At 33.9% G+C, this 26,674-nt stretch overlaps 1 protein-coding gene across 1 annotated transcript; it reads left to right on the forward strand.

Annotated features, from left to right (window-relative positions):
* LOC108915487 lies at positions 1–25,205 on the forward strand. Its single transcript, XM_018721528.1, has 14 exons — positions 1–212; positions 3,288–3,389; positions 3,494–3,693; positions 3,746–3,963; positions 4,022–4,274; positions 4,327–6,031; positions 8,787–8,948; positions 9,002–9,229; positions 9,377–9,505; positions 9,563–9,686; positions 9,739–9,866; positions 11,789–11,958; positions 19,415–22,235; positions 24,352–25,205. The coding sequence occupies exons 2-14, from the start codon at positions 3,295–3,297 to the stop codon at positions 24,470–24,472; spliced, it is 6,354 nt and encodes a 2,117-aa protein (XP_018577044.1). The 5' UTR covers positions 1–212; positions 3,288–3,294; the 3' UTR covers positions 24,473–25,205.
* Positions 25,206–26,674: the final 1,469 nt, after the last annotated feature.

Here is a 26,674-nt window from a genome sequence, read left to right on the forward strand (position 1 = left end):
GAAACATGGCGGCTAGTAGACATTTCTGTCGCTTTAAAATGTTAATAAAAATCTCTCACCAGTGATAATGATAATTTGAAGGTGAAGCATAAGTTAATAGCAAGTGTTTCTTACAATAAAAGTGTTTCTGTAGTTTTAATGTTTATAATAATAGTGTAGTGATCATCAGCCGACTTTTATTTTTGGGTGGATATTAAATTAATTAAGAACGGGTAAGTGGATATAATTGAGATACTTGTTTATGTCGGATTTGACAGATTCTTATCAATTATCTTTTCATATCTTTACGGCGAATGGATGCCATGAAATGTCAAAATCACATATTTTCGAGAGGGTTATAATTAGGTTAGATTAGAAGACATTTTGGCTCTTATTGAACCCAGAGTACCTAATTAATTTTAGGAGTTCGAATTGAATGACCCGAAATAATTAATCGACGCAAAAACTTTCAGAATTGTTGAAAAATTCAATCAACGCTTTTGCAATTGAAATTGCACGTCGGTTTTGCTACTTTCCTACTGATAATGTTGGGAGTTGGAATCGCCCACACATATTCGACACCACAAGAGAAAATACGATCGTTGGTTGCGACTCTGGATTATTATTCATCCGTTCTGTTCTAAGAGTACTTAGTAAAGTTTGCCTTTTATAGTAACAAGTATTTGTTAAAATTCAATGCTGAAACTGAAAGTAGTTATCAACCTAAATGGACGTCCTCAATTCATTCTTGACTATTTTCTCAAACTTACACCACTACTTACTTCCTAACAACATAACACAAAATTAAAATTGCTTTATAATGGTCTTTGTATTTTCAAGTACATCAAAAACGTAAATGAATGATGAATGTGATAATTTAGAAACAAGTTTTATTTTGCTAAGCTCTTAAAATCCACATTCCAAGAAAATGATTCAAGGCAAATGAAAAACATTTATAAATAAAGGTAACATATTTAAAAATTAAATAGTAACATTGTTAAAAAAAATATGAATTTAATTTTGATACATGAAGTGGATTATCCCTCAGGTCATTTAATAGTGAATAATTTTGTTAAAGATTAAAGATAAACAAGGATGGGCTAACTTTGTTGTATAAAAATAACCAAAGTATTCAAACCTACCAAGTTCTTAAAATAGATCTAATGTCGCTGCCTTTAATTTATATGTGTACTCACATCTTTATCTCCTATCACATTTTAATAATTTTGATTTTATAGCCTGTACTCCTACATTTCATTGCAAATATTACCCAGTAAACACGTATTAATTAAAATAATTTTATCAACACAATTCAGCTAGATATCATCAGGCTATAACGATTTAGAATTGGAGTAGGTACACATTTTATATTGTATTTGTGAAATGTAAGCGAATTTTAAATTTTCTTTGAGATTTTGATGATATTTTATAATTCTTTGCTGTCTAATTCTAGTACTTTTCGAATGTGTGTGAGGATAAAAATTTTGTAGATATGAAATCGTTGTATGAAATTAATTTGAACTTGTAGGCACTTGAGCATCTCTAAGGAATAGAAAATTGATTGATGTTAAGCTCATATACGTTAGTTTTTTCATATTAATATTTTAATAGCCAAATAAATAAATAAACTTTAAAATAGTTTCTTTACCCTGACGCTCTATTTAATCATTTATAAATAGATGTGGGTAAATATAAAAACTGTCTATTTGAATAATTTTTACTAGAATTTATTAGAATTAAATATTCATTATTTATTTTTACCTTAATCATTTACCGGTATACAACAAGCGAATAAAATAACTTTATATTTTATGAAGTGTCTTTATTGTTTTGATAATTTGGTATAATTTACTTCACTTGTATGTATTTGTCGAGATATTTGTATAATGTCTAGTTAGTTGTCTGTCGAGGTATGTAATTCACAATAATTACCAATTTATTTATGTTAAAAACAATCTTTAGGTTTACCGAAAATTACATCAATAAAAATTACAACATTTGTTAGATTTAAAATAATTGTACAAATATTTAATTTAAATCTATTAAGAAATATTTCTTTAAATCAATTCTCTTGTATCACAAAATAATAAAATAACGGTAGTGTAAGCTTTAAATACTTGTAGGTGTAATTGCTGTTTGAAAAATACTCTCACAACGGAATTATGTCTGAGAGAAGTAATAGTTACGATAAGTAACAATTGTAAAACTTATTAATGTTTCTTTTGTACCATGTTTGGTTACATGCACCGTTTGTGAGCTGCCTTAGAAAAACAGATACATAAAAGATTTACTCGCTCAAGTTCGCATAAACAAGTCAATTTGCATACATTGTATGAACCTGAAAACCTATTTTTATATTAAGTAAATAATTAGGAATTCTACAAGAACACTGCAAGTGTGTTATAGAATCGAGACTATCTGAAACATTCTAAAGGTGAAATATGTTTAAACCAAATTTGTTCACAATACTTTATTGATTTGACTTACAGATTTAGTTAAATATTTATGATGGGTATCAAGTGAAGCAAAGTAAATATATAGGGTGTTTCACTTAAATTATCTACCATTAGTATTGTTGTCTCGGTATACTTCTTTTAAACCCTAAAACAAGGGTCGGCAAGTAATTTTAGGTGGGGTCCGGATACTTTTGAAAATTTTTAACGAGGTCAAAAAAAAAAATTCATATCTTTTTACATATTTTAATTTGGACTCAAAAATCTGCTTACTAACCATTAAGAACTCACACACTCACACAATTGTAAAATACTAGAAAAAATGATAAGATTGGCACTTAAACGTAAAAAAACATTTTTTAAATAATTTATTTGAGTAATTTATACTTTCAAAAAATTTTTGGCGGTCCAGTATTTTACCTTCCGCGGTCCGGATCTGGACCGCGGTCCGCCAGTTGCCGACCCTTGCCCTAGAAAATATCTGGAGTATACATATACTTCAAACAATTTAAAAAAATGTTTTTCTAGAAGCTTGAATATAGCTTTATACGTAGATATATAGTTTTGTTCTATTAATATTTATTTCCATACATAGGCTACTTGATGAAACAGTCTTTCGTAAGTAAAATGATCCTTCATAAATTATTACAAGCCATGTGACCGCCGAACATAGGCAACCAACATTTCATGGCTGATACTATCAAATAAAAATTGCCTAAATCTTAACTTCACCGACATTAATGGTTCGTTTACAATGAACAATGACAAACTGTTACTCTTACGCTCGAGATAATGCTCAAAAATAGAGCATTATGAAGTGCCTAACTTATAAAATAACGTTTTGGTTAATTGCAGATTCAAAATGGTGGTCGGAGAGGCAATAAACAATATCATGGGCGGTATAGAAAATACTGGCAGCGTGAAACAACATAATCATAAAAAGAAATTAAGACAAAGGTAGGGTGACAAAAATGTACTTTAAAGTAAAACTTGGCAGGTATTTGAGTTGATAAATATTTTTCGTCAAATAATTTGTATGAAGTTGGAGAATTTCTTTACAGGTTTGATATTATAAAGAAACTGGGACAGGGTACATTCGGCAAAGTACAATTAGGAATAAACAAAGAGACTGGTCAAGAAGTAGCAATAAAAACAATAAAAAAATCAAAAATAGAGTCTGATGCAGATTTAATCAGAATTCGTAGAGAGATTCAAATTATGTCTTCTGTACAACATCCAAATATCATTCATATTTATGAAGGTAATTCACTGATTTGAATTTAAGTAAAACCAGCTAAAATTTCATATTTCAGTGTTTGAAAATAGAGAAAAAATGGTACTAGTTATGGAATACGCCGCAGGCGGGGAATTATACGATTATTTATCGGAGAGGAAAGTACTGGACGAAGAGGAAGCAAGACGCATATTTCGACAGATCGCTACGGCATGTTATTACTGCCACAAACACAAAATATGTCACCGTGATTTAAAGTTAGAGAACATATTACTAGATGAGAATAATAATGCAAAGGTAACATATTTCTTTTAATCTTCAATCTCGAGCGTAATGCATTTTTGTTCGTTTTCAGATAGCGGATTTTGGTCTTTCCAACGTTTTCGATGACCAACGATTATTAAACACGTTTTGTGGATCCCCATTGTACGCCTCCCCAGAAATAGTCAAGGGAACCCCCTACCACGGACCGGAGGTAGATTGTTGGTCCTTGGGCGTCCTTCTTTACACGCTCGTTTACGGTGCTATGCCTTTCGACGGAAGCAACTTCAAAAGGCTGGTCAAGCAGATATCCCAGGGAGATTATTTCGAACCCACCAAACCCAGCCGTAAGTTTAATCTGTCATTTATACGCTTCAAGTTTAAATTGTTTAATTTCAGCCGCTTCTCCTTTAATAAGGGAGATGTTAACGGTAAATCCTAAGAACCGCGCTGGTATAGAAAAGATTTGCACCCACTGGTGGGTCAACGAGGGATACAACGACAGCTGTTTGGATATATCGGAAGAGCTAGCCAATCAGACACCGGTGAGGTTAGACGTGTTGCTGTCTTTGGCGCCTCCAGCTCCACAGCTGGAAAGCGATAAACTCATGGTAACGGGAGATGAAGACGCTAAGATCGAGCCGATGGCGCCGGCGAGATCCCAATCCGTTGGTAGTTTGATGGAGTTGGGTCATCCGGCCGAAAGGAGAATTATAGACTTGATCAACGAAGATAAAGTAACTCCTAAGAGAAAACTGGAAACGACAGTGAGCACCGACAGAGCGAACCTCGACAAAAGAAAAGAAAAGATAGTGAAGGAGACCACGGTCGCAGATATAACGGTACATGGTGCGGTGAAAGACGTATCGACGGAGGATGCCAGTATGAGCGAAGCGGTACCCTTGAACAAAAGTTTAACCCAGACGTTGTCGAGGGAAATGGATGTCGAACAGACGGAAGTGACCGTCGATCCGTCGCTACAAGGCGCTGCATGTTCGGAGATCATAGAAGAGTCCGAGAAAAAGAAACAATCCAAACTTAAGAAAACTCTGTCGACCAGCGTTAGTAATAAAATTTTGGAAGGTATTAGCGAGATACCGAGCCAAGAGAATGTCGCTTCGAACGTCGATAAAGAGAACATAGGAAAAACCGCCAAAGAAGTTCAAAAACCTTTGGAAAAGGAAGAAAAAGCCGAAGCCAAGCCAGTCAAAAAGAAGGTCGTCAAGAAAAAAGTCTTGGCAGATAAAAATGAAAACGTCAAGTCGGAAACACCGGCGCCTCAACCCGAAGAAAAACCTAAAGAAAAGGAACCTGACAAGAAGGAAGAGGAAGCTGAAACTCCAACTAAGCCCATAGAGAGAAGGAAATCAAGGATATTCGAGGCGGCGGAGAAATTCCAGAACATGATGGCCCCGCCGGAAAGCAAACCGATGCTTATCGAGAAGCCAAAGAAAGTGATAATCCCCGGCGTGAGCGTGGACGGTTACAAGAAGGAGTTCGAACGAAAGGCCAGCTTGACCTCCACTTCACCGCCACGATTAAAGGGCGCCTTGTCCAAAAAGAACTCGCTCGATAAGAAAGCCGAAGAGGAAGCCGTCGTGAAAGACCGAACCGACAAGGACACCAAACCCGAAACTAAAAAGACTGACGAGGGCGAAATGAAAGAACGCGTCAAAAACGCCGTAAGTATTATCTCAAGTGCCTTAGAGAAAGAGGGAACGAGGAAGTCGAAATCCAGACCTTGCGTGAGGAAGCCTCCCGTACCGTTCGGGACGAGCGGTCGTTCGGCTTCCGGCAATATCCCTATGATATCGTCGCCCTCCGGGGGACAGAAACCGTTCGTGAAGCCCGTGTTCGACAAACCGGAGGTCAAACAGGTCTTGGATCAGCCGGAGCCGCCTGTCGAGGAGAGTAAGACCTCCTCGGCGGAGATCACCTTCAAATCCGCCACTCTGCCGAGGAAGAAGACTAAAGCTGAAATACAACTGAATTTCCCTATGCCTAAACCCACGACGATGGGATTTAAGACTGAAATGGCTCATAACGTTCAGGCGGGTCCTACGCAAAGGAGCGAGGTCATAGTTCCCGTAGCCGCAGCTGCGAGGTAAGTTAGAATTTTCACCTGTAAAACGTGTACTCGTTTTAATTTCCTTGACGTAGATTTCCACCGAAATTGAGGGATCTTTGTAATATTTAGAGTTTGGGCTTGACTTGTAACAGAACTAGGCTATTATCAACTTTTAAATTATCAAATTGTTTATGATATAACCTTCAGAATCAATAAAAACACACATACTACATAGGCCAAGTAAATAAAATTTTTACTCGAAAAAATTCCTATCCGCGAGATTATTGTAAAATTGTCTAAAAGAACATAATACAAGACATCTCTCATCTCCCGAGTCAAAAAATTTTATTAGCTAACTTTTCTATTTAAACGAATGAGTGAGGAAAACAGTTTTTTCACTTTGCAGGGAAAACCATCAATTTTAGCGAAAAGTGACTCACAGACAGACTGTAGGGAGTAAAATTATCTTCAAAATTTGTTTATAACTATCGCATTTGTTGTTAAAATTTTATAAAACCTATGACAAGTTGAGGGTTTTGTCATACTTCAAAAGTGTGCCAAAAGTAGGCGCTGTAGGTGCAATAGTTTTCGCACAATTCTATTTGTTTATAGGGGAGGTTCCAAAAGGTATTAACTTTAAGCCTCTGTACAGGCGTAAATTTTCAACCAAACATGATTCTGAAAGCGTCATTGTAATCTTAAAGACGTAATTAAGCGACCTATCAAAAATATCACCGTTTTTTTGACATTGACATTCTCAAATTGTGCATTAAAAACCCGTGCGTTTTTCGCTTATAAACAATTTGAATAACATTGTTGCTATTTATGCTATCTCACCGAAAATAGATGCAATTGGTAGCTGGCAAAAAAATACAGTGTTAAAATTAAAAAAGTACCCTCAACGACCAATAGGAGCCAAGATAAGAATTTTTTTTTTAAATCGTAACGCAATTGTTTATAAATATTAAGACTTGAATTTTTTGCGAAATACAGTTTATGACGTAAACTACGATTTCCCGTGAATTGCATTGAAAAATGTGGAAAATTAATGACTCACGAGCCCTTGAAAGAGAAGGTACTCGCTAAGTAAACTGTCCGGCGGCCGGCAGCGTGGTGGTGGGGGAAGCTCGTCCAAGAGGTCGCGCACGCGAGAGAAGTTAATTCCAAAGTTCAAATTGATGCGCGCTGTAAATTTTGCAATATCTCTACTTCTATTCATCGTAGAAACTTATTTTTTTTAAAACTGGGGTAGCTCGACAAAAAAATAACAATGGGGCATATTTACGAATTCGTAGAATAGGCCTGAACCCCAGAAAAAATGCATCTTTTCTACTTAAATTTTTTTTAATTTACAAAAATGTTACAAAAATGATTGTTAAACGAAAATTTCAATTTCGGATTTTTTTTTATTAGTATTAAATAAATAAATGATCGTATCGTTCATTTAAAAATTATTGTTTTCATTCATTTATTTAATAATAGTAAAAAAAATTCCGAAATTGAAATTTTAATTAATATTTCGTTTAACAATAACTTTTGTGACATTTTTGCAAATTAAAAAAAATTCAGTATAAAAGATGCATTTTTTCTGGGGTTCAGGGCTATTCTACGAATTCGTAAATATGCCCATTGTTATTTCTTCTTCGAGCTACCCCAGTTTAAAAAAAAAAAGAAGTTTCTATGATGAATAGAAGCCGAGATATTGCAAAATTTTACAGCGCGCATCAATTTGAACTTTGGATTTCACTTTTCTGGCGCGCGACTCGCTTGAACGAGCTTCCCCCACCACCACGCCGGACATTTTACTTAGCAAATACCTTCTCTTTAAAGGACTCGTGAGTCGTTAATTTTCCACATTTTTCAATGCAATCTACGGGAAATTGTAGTTTACGTCATAAACTTTATTTTGCGAAAAATTCAAGTCTTAATGTTTATAAACAATTGTGCTACGATTTAAAAAAAAAATCTTATCTTGGCTCCTGTTGGTCGTAGAGGGTGATTTTTTTTTTAAATTTGATTTTTTTTGCCAGCTGTATCTATTTTCGGTGAGGTAGCATAAATAGCAACAATTTTATTCAAATTGTTTATAAGCGAAAAACGCACGGTTTTTTAATGCACAATTTGAGAATGTCAATGTCAAAAAAATGGTGATATATTTGGTAGGTCGCTTAATTACGTCTTTAAGATTACAATGACGCTTTCAGAATCATGTTTGGTTGAAAATTAACGCCTGTACAGAGGCTTAAAGTTAATAACTTTTGGAGCCTCCGTTATAAACAAATTGAATTGTGCGAAAACTATTGCACCTACAGCGCCCACTTTTGGCACACTTTTAAAGTATGACAAAACCCTCAACTTGTCATAGGTTTTATAAAATTTTAACAATAAATGCGATAGTTATAAACAAATTAAAAAATGGGCACTTTTCTTGTTTTTTTGCAATAACTTTTTTGTTTATTAACCGATTTTAATTTAACAAGTCAGATAATTTTATTCCCTACAAGCTGTCTGCGAGTCACTTTTCGCTAAAATTGATAGTTTCCCTGAAAAGTGAAAAAACTGTTTTCCTCACTTATTTGTTTAAATAGAAAAAATTTAGCTATTAAAATTTTTTGACTCACGACATGAGAGATGTCTTGTATTATGTTCCTTTAGACGATTTTACAATAATATCGCGGATAGGACTTTTTTCAAGTTTCTCTTTATTTTTTGCTAATTTTCCTGGTCTAACAAGCCACATGTCTCAAAGTCTGTTATAACTCCCCTGATATATTATTTAATTTCTGCACAGATCAAGTGCCACAGAAGCCGACAAACTACAAAAACGTTCTTCCAAGGAACGAATGATACCAATAGCTTTCGAAGAGGGTAACCGCGAAGAAGTTCAGTCGCCTCCCACAAAACCGCCGACACCGAAAGCTTTTCAAACTCAGATATCGAACAGCTCACAAAGGTAACTCGAGGTGGCCTCTCGAAAGCCGTTATATAAACTCTGTGTCTCTTTAGAAACAGCCTGTCGAGGCAGTCTACCCAAGAATCTGACAGCGAAACCGCCGGTTCCACCGGCGAGCCTATAAAGAAGTCACCCCGTGAATATATAATACCCATCGCGGTGGAAGGAGGAGGCTACGTGACGCCGAGGGCTGGCAGTTTGGAACCCAGCGATACCGCCAGTACTACTAGTACCATGACGAATAGGAGTAAGTCGAGGTTCGGAAGAAATAGGAAAATGGGGTGAGTCCAAATTCGGAATTACCTCTAATTCAGATTTTTTGCATCCTAAATAACCAATTTCATTCATCATCATCATCGAATTTATAAACTTGTGAATATTTTTAAGTAATCGAATAAACAAACGAAAAAGTTTTCGTTTACTTTCAGTTCCCTCTTCAGCGACAGAGATTCAGAGGACGAATCGTCCCCGTTCTCTACCCTACACCGTCACGGCTCCATAGGCAAGGACAGCGACAACGAAGATTCTAAGAGCGCTTTCCACATGCATCGACTTAGGTACGTATCGCCCCCGGATTAATTTCCTACACGAAAGCTAACGTTGGAATTAAACAGGAGTACCCGTCCCAAGAGGAGTACCCTGGAGCACAATGATTCCGTGAGTTCGGGCGAGGAGGACGACGATGAAGGCTTTGAGTTATTAACTGCGGAAAACTTGTTCTCTACGCTTTTATCGAGGGTGAGTTCGTTCTAACACGGAAAGGGGAGATTTTTCACGGGTGGAGTTTCAGGTGCGGGATCTCACGCAGAGGCTGAACGTCGACGATGGAGTAAGACCTGGGTTTCCTAGCAGTCGTCTACTAAGCCATTTCGACACCGGAACAAATTTCTGGAACAGGATGGAGCATCCTTTGACAAGGTAACAACTTGAACGTTTCATATATTCGATTTGTCGCAATCGTTCTGTGATGAAAATGAATAAAACACAAATTTTATTATTTTTGCCAAGAACTCGACACGGTATAGATCAAGGGTCGGCAACTGGCGGACCGCGGTCCAGATCCGGACCGCGGAAGGTAAAATACTGGACCGCCAAAAATTTTTTGAAAGTATAAATTACTCAAATAAATTATTTAAAAAATGTTTTTTACGTTTAAGTGCCAATCTTATTATTTTTTCTAGTATTTTACAATTGTGTGAGTGTGTGAGTTCTTAATGGTTAGTAAGCAGATTAAATTTGAGTCCAAATTAAAATAAAAAAAATAATATGAATTTTTTTTTGGACCTCGTTAAAAATTTTCAAAAGTATCCAGACCCCACCCAAAATTACTTGCCGACCCCTGGTATAGATAATAATGTATAATTGTCTACTTTTTTCCAAGCACTCAGTGCATAATAACGTATAGAAGAGAAATAAAAAAAATTATGTAAGTTCAGTGTTGGGTAGTAAATAGTAGAGTAGTTCAGTAGCGACGAACCGCCGAATAGATAACGCACAATAATCACATGCAAGACTGGGGAAAATGGAGATATACATTAAATTTTGTGACTAGCACAGAGAATATTAAAGGATTATCAAGTAAACTACTGTCACTTTACATATTCCGATGAAGTAAACAAAGATCAAAATACATGTAACACTGCACAATTATTGGTCAAAACGGATCGAACAGTAAACCCATCAAAGAATGACCGTTGATAAGTACAGAATCAGACATTATATTGTATGATTTTCATTTTATACGTGTCATTTATTATTTAACCTTGTTGCAATTTGTTTCTTTTTTATTTGAAATATTAATTATTTCCACGTTCGTAAATTCATCCTTTTCTTCTTTGATGTGGTTGTTTGCAGTTGTTTACTTCGTTGGAATCGAATGATAAAGCGACCATAGTACAGACAACTTTTTTTTGTAATCTGTCATACAAGTCGAAATTTGATAAAGGATTCTTAATTATTTACTTCGTTGCCGCGACAAATATGTAATATGGCGACTTCGTTGTTACCTTAAAGCATATACTCCTGGAGGCAGCATCGCAGTGGCCGCGAGTGTAGCGGAGGTTATAGAGAGGGAGAGAGGGGTATAGAAGAGTATTTGTTATCTCTCTCTAGCAGCATGCGATGGGCTGCCGTCATCTCCCCCTGTCAACGACAGAAGCAGCTGTTCACTGCAGAACCAATCGCATGCTGCTAGAGAGATATAGCATATACCCTCCTATACCTCTCTCTCTCTACAACCTCCGCTACCCTCTCGGACTCTGGGACGCTGCCTAGTATATGCTCTAAGATTGTTATTATCTGAATACACAAATGTCATGTTAAATGTCAATAACTGACATTTGATTTGGACATTGCAACTGTTTAAGAATATATTAATTTCAATAGTACTTATCTAATTTAATTTACAAAAAATATATGTATTTTGTTACTTCAAGTTTAATACTATACCTAATCCACCAATGTTTCATATACCATCAGATCTTTTAGAAAATTGTACTCTAACTCTGTTTTTTTTTACCTTCACAGCGGAAAACAAAGCACTAATTGTTTTAAAATACATTAATTTGTAAATTTGAAAACAAATTGTAAACATATTGACAGATATTTGACGTTTGTCAGCTTTTAAGAAATGTCATTCAATTGGCATCTGTCAAAAGTTAGTGTGCTGCCATTGGTGGAAAACCACTGAAACGTGGAACATGGTAGAAATAGCACTGATGTTACGATATAGCAAACATTAAACGCATTAGTACTACACGGTAGTTGTAGTTTAGTTATTTAGTTACACTCACCGATCGGAAACACAACAAATTCGGATTGCAGCATTTTTTAATTTTCAGGCATTCGTCCCTAGGCAGAATGCTCAGCCGCGACAGGCCCGTCATCACGAACAGCTCTACAGGCAGCAGCTTCGGCGTGCCTTGGAGGAGGAGCGTGAGTCGAGACTTGGCGTCGGACATCGACAGCGTCTTTAAGAATACAAATTCCAGCGGACAGCGCCCGACGGGAGGTAATTGCCACATTTCATATCCCTTTTTCTAGTAGTTTTGTGTTGTGGTACAGATTTTTTTTTTTTGTCTAAAACGTCTGTATTTACTATGTCTCTAGTATATTGTGTCGTAGTTCTATGTTATTTTTTTGCTCGTTGTAGAACTTAGGAAATTTTTTCTATACCACTTTTTTGAAACCCATTTTTTCCCCCCTTTGAGGTTTTTGTATTTTGGAATTTTACATTTTTAAGACAGTAATGTTAAGATGGTAAATGCTCACCGTACAAGAAGGCTGCCGTAATTTTCTTATAGCTATGATTTGTTTTTTCAAAGCACCCTTTCTATTACTATTTTTTTTGTTTTCAACTTATACCGTCACGATTAGAGTTTGACAGTCGAAATTATTCACGATCGACCACACACGTTCGAATACTACACACAGAGAACATAATATTTACGACAGACGAAAAATACCCAGTACAGCAGCTGTAAGAATTGATTTCCTCTATGCATTTGACTTATACGTAACTATATTGATAAAATCATTTTACAAGGTTCATCAAAGTGTGAATCAAGAAAACATTTAATAAATTTATGAATTTGATAAGCATAGTTCGGGTTACAAGACAGGTCTCTTTAGATGTAGCGTCCTGTATGCATGTCTAAAGTATATGAATATTAACATACTGAATTCAAATTCTAATCGTGATAATATTTAATACAGAAAGTAGAAATTTTTACTCGGTTGCCTTAACCTTAACTTTTTAGCCGGCGTTAAAGGATATAATAACAGTTTCTTAAAAATCATCCCGGAACGCCTTGTTGTACGGTAGTTGTTAATTATTAAAATAAATATCAGCATATTTTGATGTATTTCTAAAGCATTGTCAGTTTATAATTTCGTCAATGAAATAACAGATTAACTTACTAAACAGACATAACTTACTAACCATATTAAATAATTATCTTTTAAATGACCGTGAAGGGTTATTTCCGGACGACCGTCCAATTTTCTAAAAATCTCAGTTTTCACATTTTCCGAAAAGATTGAGTTATTGATGAATTTTTGTTGTTCTCGTATAAGAGGTTAAAAACTATCAAAACGTGTTTTATATTTATAGACAAAATTACTATAACCTTATGTATGTTACACTTACCAACTTACATAATTTTTTTTTTCGTGAATCAAACTTATGCATTAAAATGGTTTTTTATTAGAACTGTTTATCACAAGAGTTGGAAATATACAGGGTGATTCACAACTTATCCAAAAAAATTTGGGAATAGATGCGGCATGAGAAATGAAGTCAATATCGTAAAAAAAATTTTTGTAAAATCCTTATCGTTTCCGAGAAAAAAATTATTGAAGTTGTAGTACATTCAACTATTACATAGTTGGACAACTGTAGTTGCTAGCATCATTTGCAATACTCGTGGAGAGCTATGTGGCCTCAGCGACTCCGAATACTGAAATCCGATTTGACAATCGTCGTTGCGATAGTGTTTACAATAGTTTTCTAGTAGTTAGTGTCAAAAATGGTTTGCATGTATAGCAACTCGGAGTTGATGGATATCGTTTTAATTTATGGTGAAGCATTTGTGTTATGGTGAAGCAAGACCACATTTCTGTTAGTTCGTAGAAACTGAGTAAGATGGATCCAAATGTGTTTACACGTCGGTGGATAAAATTTTTAACAGTTGTTGTAACATCGGGTATGTCAAATTATTTTGTTATTTAAAAACACAAATTAATTTCATTAATTAATAATTAGTAATAACAATTATGTAAAAGCAGTTGAATTTGCTGATATAAAATAGGTGCTATAAAATTCTATTTATTTCTTTTCTTGCGAAATTCTTTCAAGTTTTGTCCGTTTTTATCACACTTTGCTTCCATGCCGGTCACATTGTACAAGGTCAGGTTTTACAGTGGACCAGTTTCAGTGTCGTGTAGAAGTGTATTTTAAAATCATTTTCGAACTGCCCTTTTTGATTTTTTCTTTACAAAATTGTATTTGTAAGAGTCCCCTGTCCATCCAACATTTTTTTTTTTGGATAAGTTCTGAATCACCCTGTATATTTTGTTAATTAATGGTAAATATTGATCGAAAAGGGTCGTATATACATACGATCATGCATATTTGGTAAATTACATATTTTAAAATAGTACTACAGCGCTACATTTTTTTGCAAAATTAGCAAAAATAAACCATTTGAGACTGAGAATTTAGGAAATATTAATTCGTAATAAAAAACTGTTTTACTGTATCAATTTCAATAAATGTTATACTTTTCATGTATACGTTTTGACTCTTAAATTTAAATTATTTGGAAAAATACAAAACAAATATTTTTTTTTCAACGGAATCCCTGAACTATTTTTTATGTATTAGTATTTGTATGTGTATGTGTTGCCTTGCCTCCTCAATATATTCTCTTATTTAAATTTGCTCGAAAAAGTATCAGCCGAGGCTTCTCTTATGCTTAAAACAGTTCTAAAGCTCACCACCTATACTATACGTTTCGAATTGACGCAAAACTGCCCTGGTCGTATAATAATAAGCGGTGCGACTTATAAACACGATTATTTCAGCAATTTCTAAACATCGTTATGGCTTAGAATATAATTTTCTGTTGATAAATAAGAAGTTTTGTATTTAAGTTTCCCAAAATCGCCAATTCTTTTCGAAATGCTGACGTCGTCTGTTACAAATGTGTTCCGCTTCCTTCAAATTGTTTGCTCGGCTTTGCTTTTCTGATAGTTTCATATATTTTTCATGAGTTTCATATATTTTTTTAATAAAGCTATTATTTATTTATGTACAAATATTTTAGTTCCCATAATAATAACCAACATATTATGTTACATTTTTTCGATAACTCAACAACCGATTGGTGTTTGTTTATCCAAAATCGCACTCGTTAAAATTTCAAGTAATTCCAAGCGTTCGTTTTAGAGAAATTAATTTCCAACCGTCGTTATATCGAAAATAAAGTCAATATTGGGTACATTTTTTTACCTCCAATAACTCCTGGATGAAAAGTTGTATTTTCTTAAGAAAAGAGACAATTTCAAACAGTTGATATGACAAAGACGGTTTAATTAGAGTTTTTCGTTCTTTCTCTACCACAGCATCAAAAAAAAATTGAGCTTGGCCGTGTGCCAGACCAATATATTCCACAGTGTATTGGCCTGCTGTATCCGAGTCCAATATCAGAACCCTAACCCTAATGTCAGGAAACTCATCTTGAAAGCGGTTTTTGAGATTTATAACTGACTTGAGTAGGCAGTGATTGAAAAAACATTTGAATTCATGATCTTGTTGCACCATAACCCTATAACCCCATAGCTTCAAAATCTCATAACCCTCAATCCTCATAACCCTATAACTTGGGGTGTGCGAGGCTGTAAAACTACAAAACCGGGAACTGAGTATGTAGTCATGTTGTAACACTTTAATATCTTAACTATAGGGTCATGGGGTTAGGGTTATTGGGTTATGGTGCAACGAGATCATGAATTCAAATGTTTTTTCAATCACTGACTCCTCGCAAACCACTTTTTAGAGCAATTTCTTGATCCTAGGGTCAAAAGGGAACTAATCCGGGAATCATCTATGACTCAACCCACACCCCAGTCCACTTTTCTTTTTTTGTGGCATAGTGTAACTGTTCGAAGGGCCCATACATTTCAAACGTATAGTAGGTGGACCGCGAAAATCAGCACCGCTTTTGTGTTTAACGACTGGTTATAGATAACATGAACAATGTGTTGTAAATAATTTAATAATAATCTCGGTGACTAATAGTTGGCTGATTCTATATTTACTAGAAGGAAAATGAGAACTAAACGAAAATGATTTTCGATGTTATAAAACCGTCCGAGCTTTTCGGCATTTTTCAGTGACATGTTTTTTAATTATTTAGGACCGATTGGGAGTCAAAGGGCATTTCGGTATTTTGTTTTAGACAGGGACTTTTAAGCAGGAGCGATAATTCGCAGTGTGCCCACCACAAGTATGTACCGAATGAGATGTTTTTGTTTCTAATTCCCTGAGCGTACCGCCTTTGATAAAAGTCTGTGTTACTTGTACAAAAGATTACTAATTTTGTCGTTTAAATCTACCCAGAACACATAAAATACCTTTAAATTTGGAAAGTGCGATTGCCGAAAGTGGTAATTTTATGCACGGTCTGTAAAACCCACATAAGACAATTTATTGAGGAGCGCTGATAGATCGGCTATATATAAATTTTTCTAAAATATAAGGAATGTAACATATTTAAGGTTACCAAAGACAATTTTCAGTTCAAATTATGGGATCGTAAGCTACTAGATAATATATACAGGGTGTACCTGAAATACTTGGCTATGTAGTTGACTTATTATTCGATAAGATCTACAAATTAATAAAAAAAGTTACTATAAATATGTGTCCAGAAACGTTTCGTTTTCGACATATAGTTCAAAATATTGAACCTTTTTTGAACAACGGCATTGTAAATTACAAATTTCTTTACACCAAAAAGTTATTTAAGTTTCAAACTAAGTCCATTTCATAGAAAATCTGTGTTAAAATGGGGGAAAGTCTGTTATTTCTGCATTAATTCATATTTAGATAAACTGTGTAATAAAATCTATAAAAATGTATTGCCGGTTGCCTATTTGCTATGGACACTCTTAACAAATCATGTATTTGCTTTAATTTTTTTTCTCGTTATTAAAAATTAATTTGAAAATGAAGCGCTACTAGATACATATTTGGTAGAACTATTTTCTTTAATCGGTACCAAGCACCTTAGTTACACCCTGTTTGCAACAAATCGCTTGAGTCTACTTCTTTCGAATTATTATTTACTGGTCTGGTAACTTAATGAGCTCATTGGAGAATTATAGAGAACTGAGTTCCAAGACTAGATTTTCAAAAAAATCTTGGAAAATGAGCGTCGTAGCTAAGATAATACAGAGAAAATACATCAGGATATGCGGAATATGGGCATCTTTGAGCATGGCCGTGACGGTGTTGTGTGGTTGCAGCGCGAGTGCGTGTTACGGTGCATGTGCCCTGCGGACGAGCCACACAGAAGGATACCCACTAACTGCCTGCTGGCTACCTGCTACGACACAGACTCGGTAGGCTGCATGCACAACTAATTCATCCCACATTTCATTCTACCAATTGACCAATTGCTGCACTCTAGCTTAATTGTAGAAAGATTCTATTCGGATGTCGATACAAAGAAATGAGACGTTTGATCGCTCGATGATCGGAGTGACGTCTGAAAAAATTATCTGAAATACGAATATATTCGCCTACCCTTTGGTCTTGCGAATATACTCTCATATGTAAAATATTTTTAAAAATAATCACTATCGAAATTATTTATCGAGTTTGGTGGTGCATACTAATTATGCAATTGGTCATTTGTTAACATTTCTCATCATTAGAATTTGTTATATTTATCGATCTTACAACGAATGATCTTAGAACCCTTTTAAGAAATTCTTTAAACGAAATCATTTACAATTAGTTTGTCGTTAAGGTGGATCATTTGTTTGGAAGGTCAAAATGTAGTTCTTAGTTATTTTTATTTTATATTGATGTAATTGTTGCATCAGCCATTTATTTTAGTATTTTTATTACTTTATCGTATATCTTTTTTCTCAAATTTATGTAAAAAATTAATGATTTCTTATACAGGCGATAGTTCATTTTTGAGATAAGGGTGATAAAGTATCATTATATTTTTAGATCATTAAAGTTTTACAGAAAAATGTGATCGTGATTTAAAGATGTCGTTCTCGTAAACGAGCGATTTTCTATAAAGAAAGTTTTTAAACAATTTATAGCTGACCTATTTAGGGCTTTGTGAATAAGGATAACTTTATTTTTGACACATGACTATATTCAAAGCTAACGGAGAATGTCAAACAAAAAAATAAGCTGACCGATATTATTGTAATTCTATTTTTTTATCTACGAAACGCCTGACACTTTTTGATTGCGATTATCTTCATTTTAGGTTTTAAACATGACAAATTAATTGTAGAAGTTCGATTTTTTGCTTTTTGTGTCACAGAAACGCTAACCATGAGATACAAAAAAATTCACGAGATCAAAACGTTACAGAATCGAACATAGAAGTAATCATTTCTCAAAAGAAGAAAAATTTTTTGTGCGGCTAGAGAGACTGATTTCTAAAAATTTGTTACTTCAATTAGTACATTTCGTCAGACTCCAAAATACTGTTCAACATAACAGATTTGTATGGATTATATTTAAAAAACAAGTAAAACAGATAAGGATGACAAAAAAGAGAATTTTCGTCACCTTACATCTCGAAAATGTTTGCGTATCTGTGTATTTCAACTTTTTTATATTATTGTCACTGCCTGAAAATCTCGGGTCCCTGTATATCCTGATTTTATTATTATCGTACTTTTGTTGTTGTTTTGTTTATTGTCCTTGAACTTTTGTTAAATTTATTTTTATAACGTAACCAATATATATATATAGAATTTCAATGTGGTTAATGCAACAATCAATTTGTGTGGTTTAATGTAACACATCATCCCGATTTCTTCATTTATTCCTATCATTTTCTTTGTGTGGGCACTAATTCAACTTTTAGACAAATATGGACTGCAGGCAAATATGAAAAATATACCATTTCCTATTCTACTCGTTTATAAAGCAAATTGCCTGATATTTTACAAAAAAAGGAACATAGAAAATGAAATTTATTATAGCTACGATTAATGATCTTTAAATCGATCGCGCCCTATAATAAATTAATGAAATATTTAAAGGTGGGGGGTCCTAATCCGAAAAAGTATTTACTAATTTATTTAAACAGTAATATGTTGTGAAATTTCGAAAATTGGAAACTGTAAGACTGAAATATTATATCGTAATTGTGATAATTCAAAACTAAATTCAAGCGAGAAAAGTGAAAGAGATCTCTAGCTCTCCCTTAAGTATGCCGCTGATTTAGTAATAAAAAATTGTATTGAAAATTTATTTATGTATAAATAACAAAAATGTTATCGGCAAATCATTTAACGTAACAGAAAGTTGTACTTATGGTGCATTCCAAGAAAAAAACAAAAAGTTTCTTACTCTTATACTATTCCCCATTCTCAGTCACTTGATCTAATCCGAGTCCTTTCGCATGAGCAGTGCATTCTCGTTTTTATTTATTTTTTTTTTAATTTCTACTAATTTTTGTCGTTTTGTGTTTTTCTTTCAAGCTGCAGCAGATGTTTTGTGCCAAAAATTCACTAACATGTTAAGGTAGGTCCGACACATATTTTTTTGCAAGTTTGTTAAAGCATGTAATCATTCTTTTGCCCTAAAAACTTGGAAGAAATTAAAAGTATATTTGCGATTAAATATTTGACCACGTCGATTTAATTGCTTCTAAGTTTTCCGTTAAATAGATAGGCTAACGACTCACAGGAGAATATTCTTTCAGATGATGTGTCAGAAAAGGAAAACCTTAATTTAGCAGACCTCGATTTAAAAAAATTGAAACTCTCCGACGAAGACGCCTTGGCTTTGTCATACTTAACACCAGGCTTATCGAGGAGAATTCAAAAACAGTTGCTTTCACAGTTAGCCCCGTCTGAAGTAAGGAAATTACAGAGAACGTTATCGTCTCGCACCTCCGATGAGTCAGTGAAACCATCAAAGTCTATAAAATCTTTAGAGAGAATGTCGTCGACCCTACCGAGACGTCTGTCTCTCGAAACTAACCGTAATTCTATTAGCAGAGACGACAGTGCAAAGAAGAACGAATTAAATCGATCAAAAGAATCAAATATAAAATCCCCAAAGTCCTTTTTGCCAATTAAAAACAGTCGAGAGGAGTATACGCCTTCTTACGAATTTAACATAAGATCATCGAGCATTGGTTCTGAACCTAGAGGCGATAATAAATTCGCTTTTCGCAGACCTAAAATAACGAAATCGCTGTCAGTAAGGGAGCCCAAGGGGTACATCCCCAAATGTGACATACAAAGCCCCGAATCTAGTTTATCGGAAAGCCTGTCATCTTCATACCGAAACGCGGCGGATAGCATCGACAGTAGTTCAAAAGGTCTCTCGGACTCGTCGGTTTCACGACCCTATTCGAAATATTCCTCAGACTCTTCTTACAGCAGATATTCACCGAACAAATCTTATGATTCTACACCGTCTTTCATACCAAGTTCGACAGACACTAATAAGACTGATATAAAAAGACCGTCCAGTACCACTCGGAGGGTGTCTCGATTTTTAAGGCCGGACTTTTTCGAAGCCCCCAAAGAAGAAAATGTCTACTTAAAAGAGAAAAAAGAAAGAGAAATGGAGACGCAGAAGGTGCTCAAGGAGATTAGAGATAAAAGAAAAGGTAGACTAAACCTCCGCCGGGAAAGATCGGCTTCGAGGGAACAACAACCGTTAACCGATCAAATTAAGGACGAGTCCGTGAAAGAAACCGAGAATTTGCTCAGCAACATTTCCAACAGTATTAAAAATTTAGAGGACAACGTTAAAAATATCCACGATTACGTAAATGTCTCGGTACCCCAAAATTCGAACACGAAAATTAAAGAACCCGCCCCGAAAAGTGCACAGAATAACGATTACGTTAATACGGCGAAAGTTTTGCATGATTACGTAAATGTGAAAGCTGCTGCTGAAAATACGACTCCTACATTGAAGAAGGAAAAGGTTTCACGAATCGCGCGACCTAAAAGCTACCCTTCGGATAATGTAGGCAAAGAAAAGTCTGATCTTATACAGAAAGAGAAACCGCAAGAGTCCCCAGAGAAAGAATCGAAAATAACTAAGTTACGCAAAGGCTTCAATCGACACTCGAAAGAGAAAACAAAGGAAGATAAAAACTTAACAAACAAGAATATTAATGAAGAGGATAAGGGACATAAGAATAAGTTGTTGCAATCCATTGAAAAGAAGTTGGAGAAGTTCCGTTCTACGAATAACGCAACTAACAAGAATCCTGAGGAAATTAAAGCCCTTCAAGAAAAAAAATCGTCTGTAGAAAGTGCGATAAAGCGGTTACGTGAACAAAGTCTGCCGAGAAACCTAGAACCCTGCACAGAATCCGGTCTGATAAAGAGAGCTGTGTCCGTCGAAGACATATCATCCGGTTCGAAACCATTGCAGGCGTCTAGAAAATCTGTCACAAAAATTCTGGGGTTGTTTAAGAAATACGAGGAGCAAGACAACAAACAAAAAGAGAAGGTCTTGAAGAAGAGCAAGAATAAAGAAAACGGGAAGAACAAGAGTAACGAAAAAGAAGGTGATAAAACTAACGAGACTGTGATTTTAAATAACGACGATGTTAAGAAAGTCAATTCTAAAGAAACGAATTCAAGTGCTAAAATCGAAGCTCCGCAAACCGACTCGGAAAAGGAGCGGCCTCGTTCTTTACTCCTCGACAAAGTGAAGCATTTCCAAAATGTATACAATGGTGCTAAAAGTGATACTGTTTTAAACAATGAAAAAGATAAAGAGTCAAAAGTTAAATCAAAACTACCCGTAAACTCCTTTAGACGTAGCTTAAATCTAGATAACTTACCCGAACCCCCGAAGTTCTCCAAAAATTCCAGCAAGGGCAACGTGTCCGATAACAATCCTGAACAACGACCCGACAGGAAGAGCCTTAAATTAGACTTCTCCGAAATCCCCTGCAATACCAAACCCTTGGTAGTAATAGACACCGTAGATACAGAAAACAAAGCGGAGAACCGGAATTCCCTCACCACCGACGAAAGTTCGACGATGTTATCGCCCGGCGAGGATTATTTGAGTTGCGACTCGTGGTCGGTGTGTTCGGATTTCCACCACACGAACGACTTAACTTCGCCTGTATCTCCCAACGGTCATGTTTATTCGGGTGACGAAAATGAATCCGTTATCGACAGAATCCGTAGGAAAAGTTTCTACACGAGATTCAACGAGAAAAAGAGGCCAAGGAGACCCAGCGCTACCCACAACTACAAAGATCTCGATTTAAGCTATAGGTCGCCGACGGATTACTGCTCATTAGATCGTAGAACGTACGATTACAGATCTCCGCGTAGATCAAGCTACACGTCTTCTATACCGGAACCCGCCGGTAAGGATTACAAATACAGCAGGAGCTCGTCGCTGTTGAACGATTACGTTAACGTGCCTAATCGTTATCAGACTTACAGTTCGAAAATTGGTAGGCCTGCGTCTTGTATTTATTCTGATTCTGAAGATAACACTTTGGATGACTTGCTCTCAACTGCTAAATCTAGAAAGTAAGTATTTCTTTGTGTGTGCTAAATGGAGTTTGTAATTCTTAAAAAAAATCCAGTTATAGTAGGAATATACACGTAATGAAAAAGGATAAATTTTGGTGTACTTTAAAATTTTTCAGTAATGTATTGTTTTTATATGAACCACAAAATTTCATACAAACTCTCTTTTCCTGATTACGCTAAAATATTTTTTCGAAAACTGTCATCAAAAGTCAACGTTTTCATTAAATTTTCAGTTGACAAAGTGAGTCTTCTTATACTTTTTTTTTAGTAGCTTATCTCTTCTCAAATCTCCACGAACGCCAATTATTAAAATGATCTGAAAAGTTAAATCAATTGATTTATATTAATTTAAATTACCTTTTCTTGCAGAAATCTATTATCAGGTACTTCTTGTAAAAATCTCTCAATTTCCTCTTTCGTTTCGCACGGTATCCAACTGATTTGCTTTTCAAGTATGGTATTAGTTTTGGAAATTTTCTGGTATTTACATTTTTTTGACATTCAGTGTACTTTTTAACATGGAATATACTGACTATAATGTCAAAGGTTTAATTTTATTAATTTTGTTTGAAATTTGCCAGTTATACCGGTTCGGACACTGGACATTTGAATTTTTTTCGAACTGCACCACCCTTTGAATTCATTGTAGGCAATCTCGTACTGTCTTGACGATTTTTTGGGGATTAATTGTGAAACAGTTTGTGCCGCTTCCAATGGTAAATGAGCATTTAGCTACAATGAATTCAAAGGATGGTGTAGTTCGAAAAAAATTCAAATGTCCTCAACTAAAGGAAATAGTGGTACGCAAAAAGCACTCGGACACGGCCTAATTCCAGATACCAGTTGAATTGCTTAGAAATTCGTGTTATCCGCTGTGCCGTTGTCACATTGCTCGATATGAATTTTATTGAATTTTAAATTTACTACAACGCTAATTATTTTTTAGAATTAAGCATAAAGAAGTTAAAAAAATTTTAAACATTGTATTTTATGGTATTCTATGCACGCAGTTATATCAATATTCCTTAATTAATCGAACTTTTGTACATCAAGTTGGATATTTTGATAATTTTTTTCTCGGAAATGGTTGAGTTTAGGACCTATGTCATATAAGGTTTTTTTGTATATTTTAATGTATTATATCATCTGTTAAAATTAAGGCAGTCAAATTTTTAACACCCTGTATAATTCTGACACTTCTTTTTCAAACGACTAATTTTTATTATTTATTAGGTTGGTATCGTTACGATAGTCACCGAGCCTAAACTGTCTTGATTTATACACAATTCAAACGATTTCAAATATAAATTAAATTGTTATTGTCTTATTTTATTGCAGTTTTCGAAAAAAAATTGTTTGCATCTCAAACGTGAAAGCTTTTGCATTCTCGAATGGATATTTTTCCATTCTTGAACGCAAAACTACCATTTTCTGTTCTAGATACAAAAATAACTACTCGCGTTTATTGTAACAGTACTAGGTTTAACCCTATTTGATATTTAATAAGTACAAATGTCAAAATTGTAGAATGTAACTAAAATTAATACTACTAAATATTAAAAATCACTAAAAGTTACTAAAATCAACAAATAAATTAACCAGTTACATTTCTCCAATTGCAAAAATATTTTCCCATGATTTTTTTTAACATGCCTAACCTTATTTAAATTTTTAATAAGCACAAATGTCAAAATTGTAGAATATATGTATCTAAAATTAGTACTATTAAATATTAAAAATCACTAAAAGTTACTAAAATCAGTTAATAAATTACAGCCAGTTATTATTTCTATTTGCAATATTTTCACATTTGTTGCATCATGTACAAATCTTAACCTTATTTAAATGTTTAATAAAAACAAATGCGGAAATTGTAATATGTAACTAAAATTGGTACTATGAAATATTAAAAGTCACTAAAAGTTACCAAAATTGGCCCAAAAATTAGAGTCAGTTATAATGTCTCTAATTTATCTGTTAATTTATTGAAACTGACATATCTATAGGATCAATAATTGGCGTATATAAATCAGACGTAAGAAACAAGTACCAAATTATAATAAATATTTACAAGACTGTAAAAATACATAGTTATCGATTTAATATTTTTTAGATACAGTCCTCACGTTCAAACATCCAGATTAGGTAGAACATCTGTCTCACCTGTTAATGAATATTACCTTGATCGGCCTTCATCTTCCATTGCATCTCCTACCAGTTCAGAACCAATATAATTTCAGACGTTAAGTTTTAAGTGTACTCTCATGACATTACGATATTGTTTCGACTTTTGACTTTTATATTTTTATTATTATTATTAAACTAAAGGGACGAGCAAAGTTAAAGGGTATTGTGCTCAATTTGCAAACTATATGTACAAGACAATTATAATACAAGTGTATACAAAAGGAAACTACAAAAAGGGCAAATGAATTTATTTCAAAAGAACTAGATCGGTTTGCAGGCTGCCAAGCAATTGTTTATGATTCATTGATTTCGGGGCTGGTTGCTACGTCGGTTTAGGTTTCTTGACATTTCGCTTGACATATCGCTGTGTTATCGATATGTCTGTCGGAACTTCAAGAAGTATAAACGATGGTGTGGGAACCGGCACGGGAATTGTTTAATAGCCGAAAAACTAGACGTCATATCAAGTTATTATTAAATCGTATTGTCTGTTTAATTGAGGTTTATTCATATAAATAGCTTTTTAAAGAGAACTTTAGTTATTTTTCTCATAATTATAACCCTATAAATAATCATTTGGTAACAGAAGTAATGAGTATTTTTCGTTTCTATTATCTAAAAGTTAAATTAAAAATTGTATACTTTATTTCCTTAATACTCATTTTCAATTATCTAATGATTCGACTATAGAAGTAATGTAGATGACATGTATTTATTTATATGTAAATGTTGTTTGCTTTTTTTTAATTTATTTTATCCATTTCAGTTTTTTTTCTAGAGTTTAGTATTTATTTTAAAATCATATTTAACTATTTATTTTAAATTAATGTTTTATTAATTGGATTGAAGTACTTTCTTTTAAATTTCAAAATACATTTAGGGTTACGCTACTAAAAAGTAGAAATTGTTGAAGTTTAAATAATTTTAATAACAATGTTGCAATGGTTCTTTTTATTCTTATTATTACTTACTATTAAGTCGACACTTTTTTCAATTGTTAAGTCAGAATTTCACAATTTAGATTGAATTTCGTGTGAATTGTTAGAGTTGTACGTTGACTTTTGTGATTTTATAAAAAAGATAATAAACATACTAAATATATATGTATCGAATTATCTTTCATACCTAAACACGATTAATAATTTGTGACGTAGAATCTGCCTTTAGACGTTCGGATAAGTTACACCCTTTATAAAAGAAATTTGAAGATTTGCAAGACAAAAAAAAACAACAAAATTAGGTGCCGTAAGTATCATTAATCGGGAAAAAGGTGCATTTCACATGCAATTTCTTATGATTTAATAAAATTAGTGTCAAACTTGACGAAAGCGATGGGTAAGTATTGAAGTTATTGATTTATTTTCATTATATTTAGGATGTCCCACATCGCTTAAATGAAACTACTTGCAAACTTTACAAGATAAAAAAAAGTGTCTTATGAATTTGGATCGGAAGACATTTCAACTTGTAATTCCTGAAACTGATTATTACAATATTTATAGAACGCTTAAAAATAAGTCAAAATGGAGTAAAAGTAAAATTTTGCCTAATTTTTCTTGATACGACATTTTTTCACTTATTTAAGGCCAAAACTTGAAAGAAAACTTTACTTTACACAAAAATCATCTGGTTCTTTTATGAATTATTTTATATTCTGGTTTAAATAAACCAAAAAATCTGACGTTAAGAAAGATGGAGCAAAATTTTATCCGGGCCCAGTTTTGCCCGCCACTGACTAATTCTAGTTTATAATAGTTATAATTTTTTGCTACAATGGATAAAAAGTACCCATGTTTTTCTTTAGGTATTTTAAATACAGACCAAAAACTTTTTTAAGAAATTTAACTTGGACACCCTGTATCTAAAAACTAAACACTTCTCAACCCATAACTATTACAATTTAACCAAAAATTCCACATATTTTCAAAATATATTTCTTCAATGATTAAAATAATGACATTTTCTAAATTACATTTTTTTTAATCAAATGAACATACATATTTCTCATTTAGAGAAAACCAAGATGCAAACTTTGTGGCGGCCACCGTATAATTTTCGAGATAATCATAATTCATTAATTATTAAGTGACAGATACAGACGAACAGTTTGAAAAATGGTGGTGATTGAAACACAGAATATAGAACTTATGCTTTATGCCTTAAATACCAAAATAAGAAGAATTTAAGATAGTATCTGTTAAATTTTTATATTCAATTAAATCCAAATAAATCAAAAAGTAGTTGGAATA

Source organism: Anoplophora glabripennis, unplaced genomic scaffold (genome assembly GCF_000390285.2).
Source record: "Anoplophora glabripennis isolate ALB-LARVAE unplaced genomic scaffold, Agla_2.0 scaffold938, whole genome shotgun sequence".
In the NCBI taxonomy this organism is placed as follows: domain Eukaryota; kingdom Metazoa; phylum Arthropoda; class Insecta; order Coleoptera; family Cerambycidae; genus Anoplophora; species Anoplophora glabripennis.

What these genes read in the sequence shown, in the direction of transcription:
- LOC108915487 (XM_018721528.1), top strand. Translation starts at nt 3,295, where the DNA reads ATGGTGGTCGGAGAGGCAATAAACAATATCATGGGCGGTATAGAAAAT. An exon ending in ATGAGAATAATAATGCAAAG is followed by an intron (nt 3,964 to 4,021) that starts GTAACATATTTC and finishes GTTCGTTTTCAG; the next exon opens with ATAGCGGATTTTGGTCTTTC. An exon ending in ATGGAGCATCCTTTGACAAG is followed by an intron (nt 9,867 to 11,788) that starts GTAACAACTTGA and finishes TTTAATTTTCAG; the next exon opens with GCATTCGTCCCTAGGCAGAA.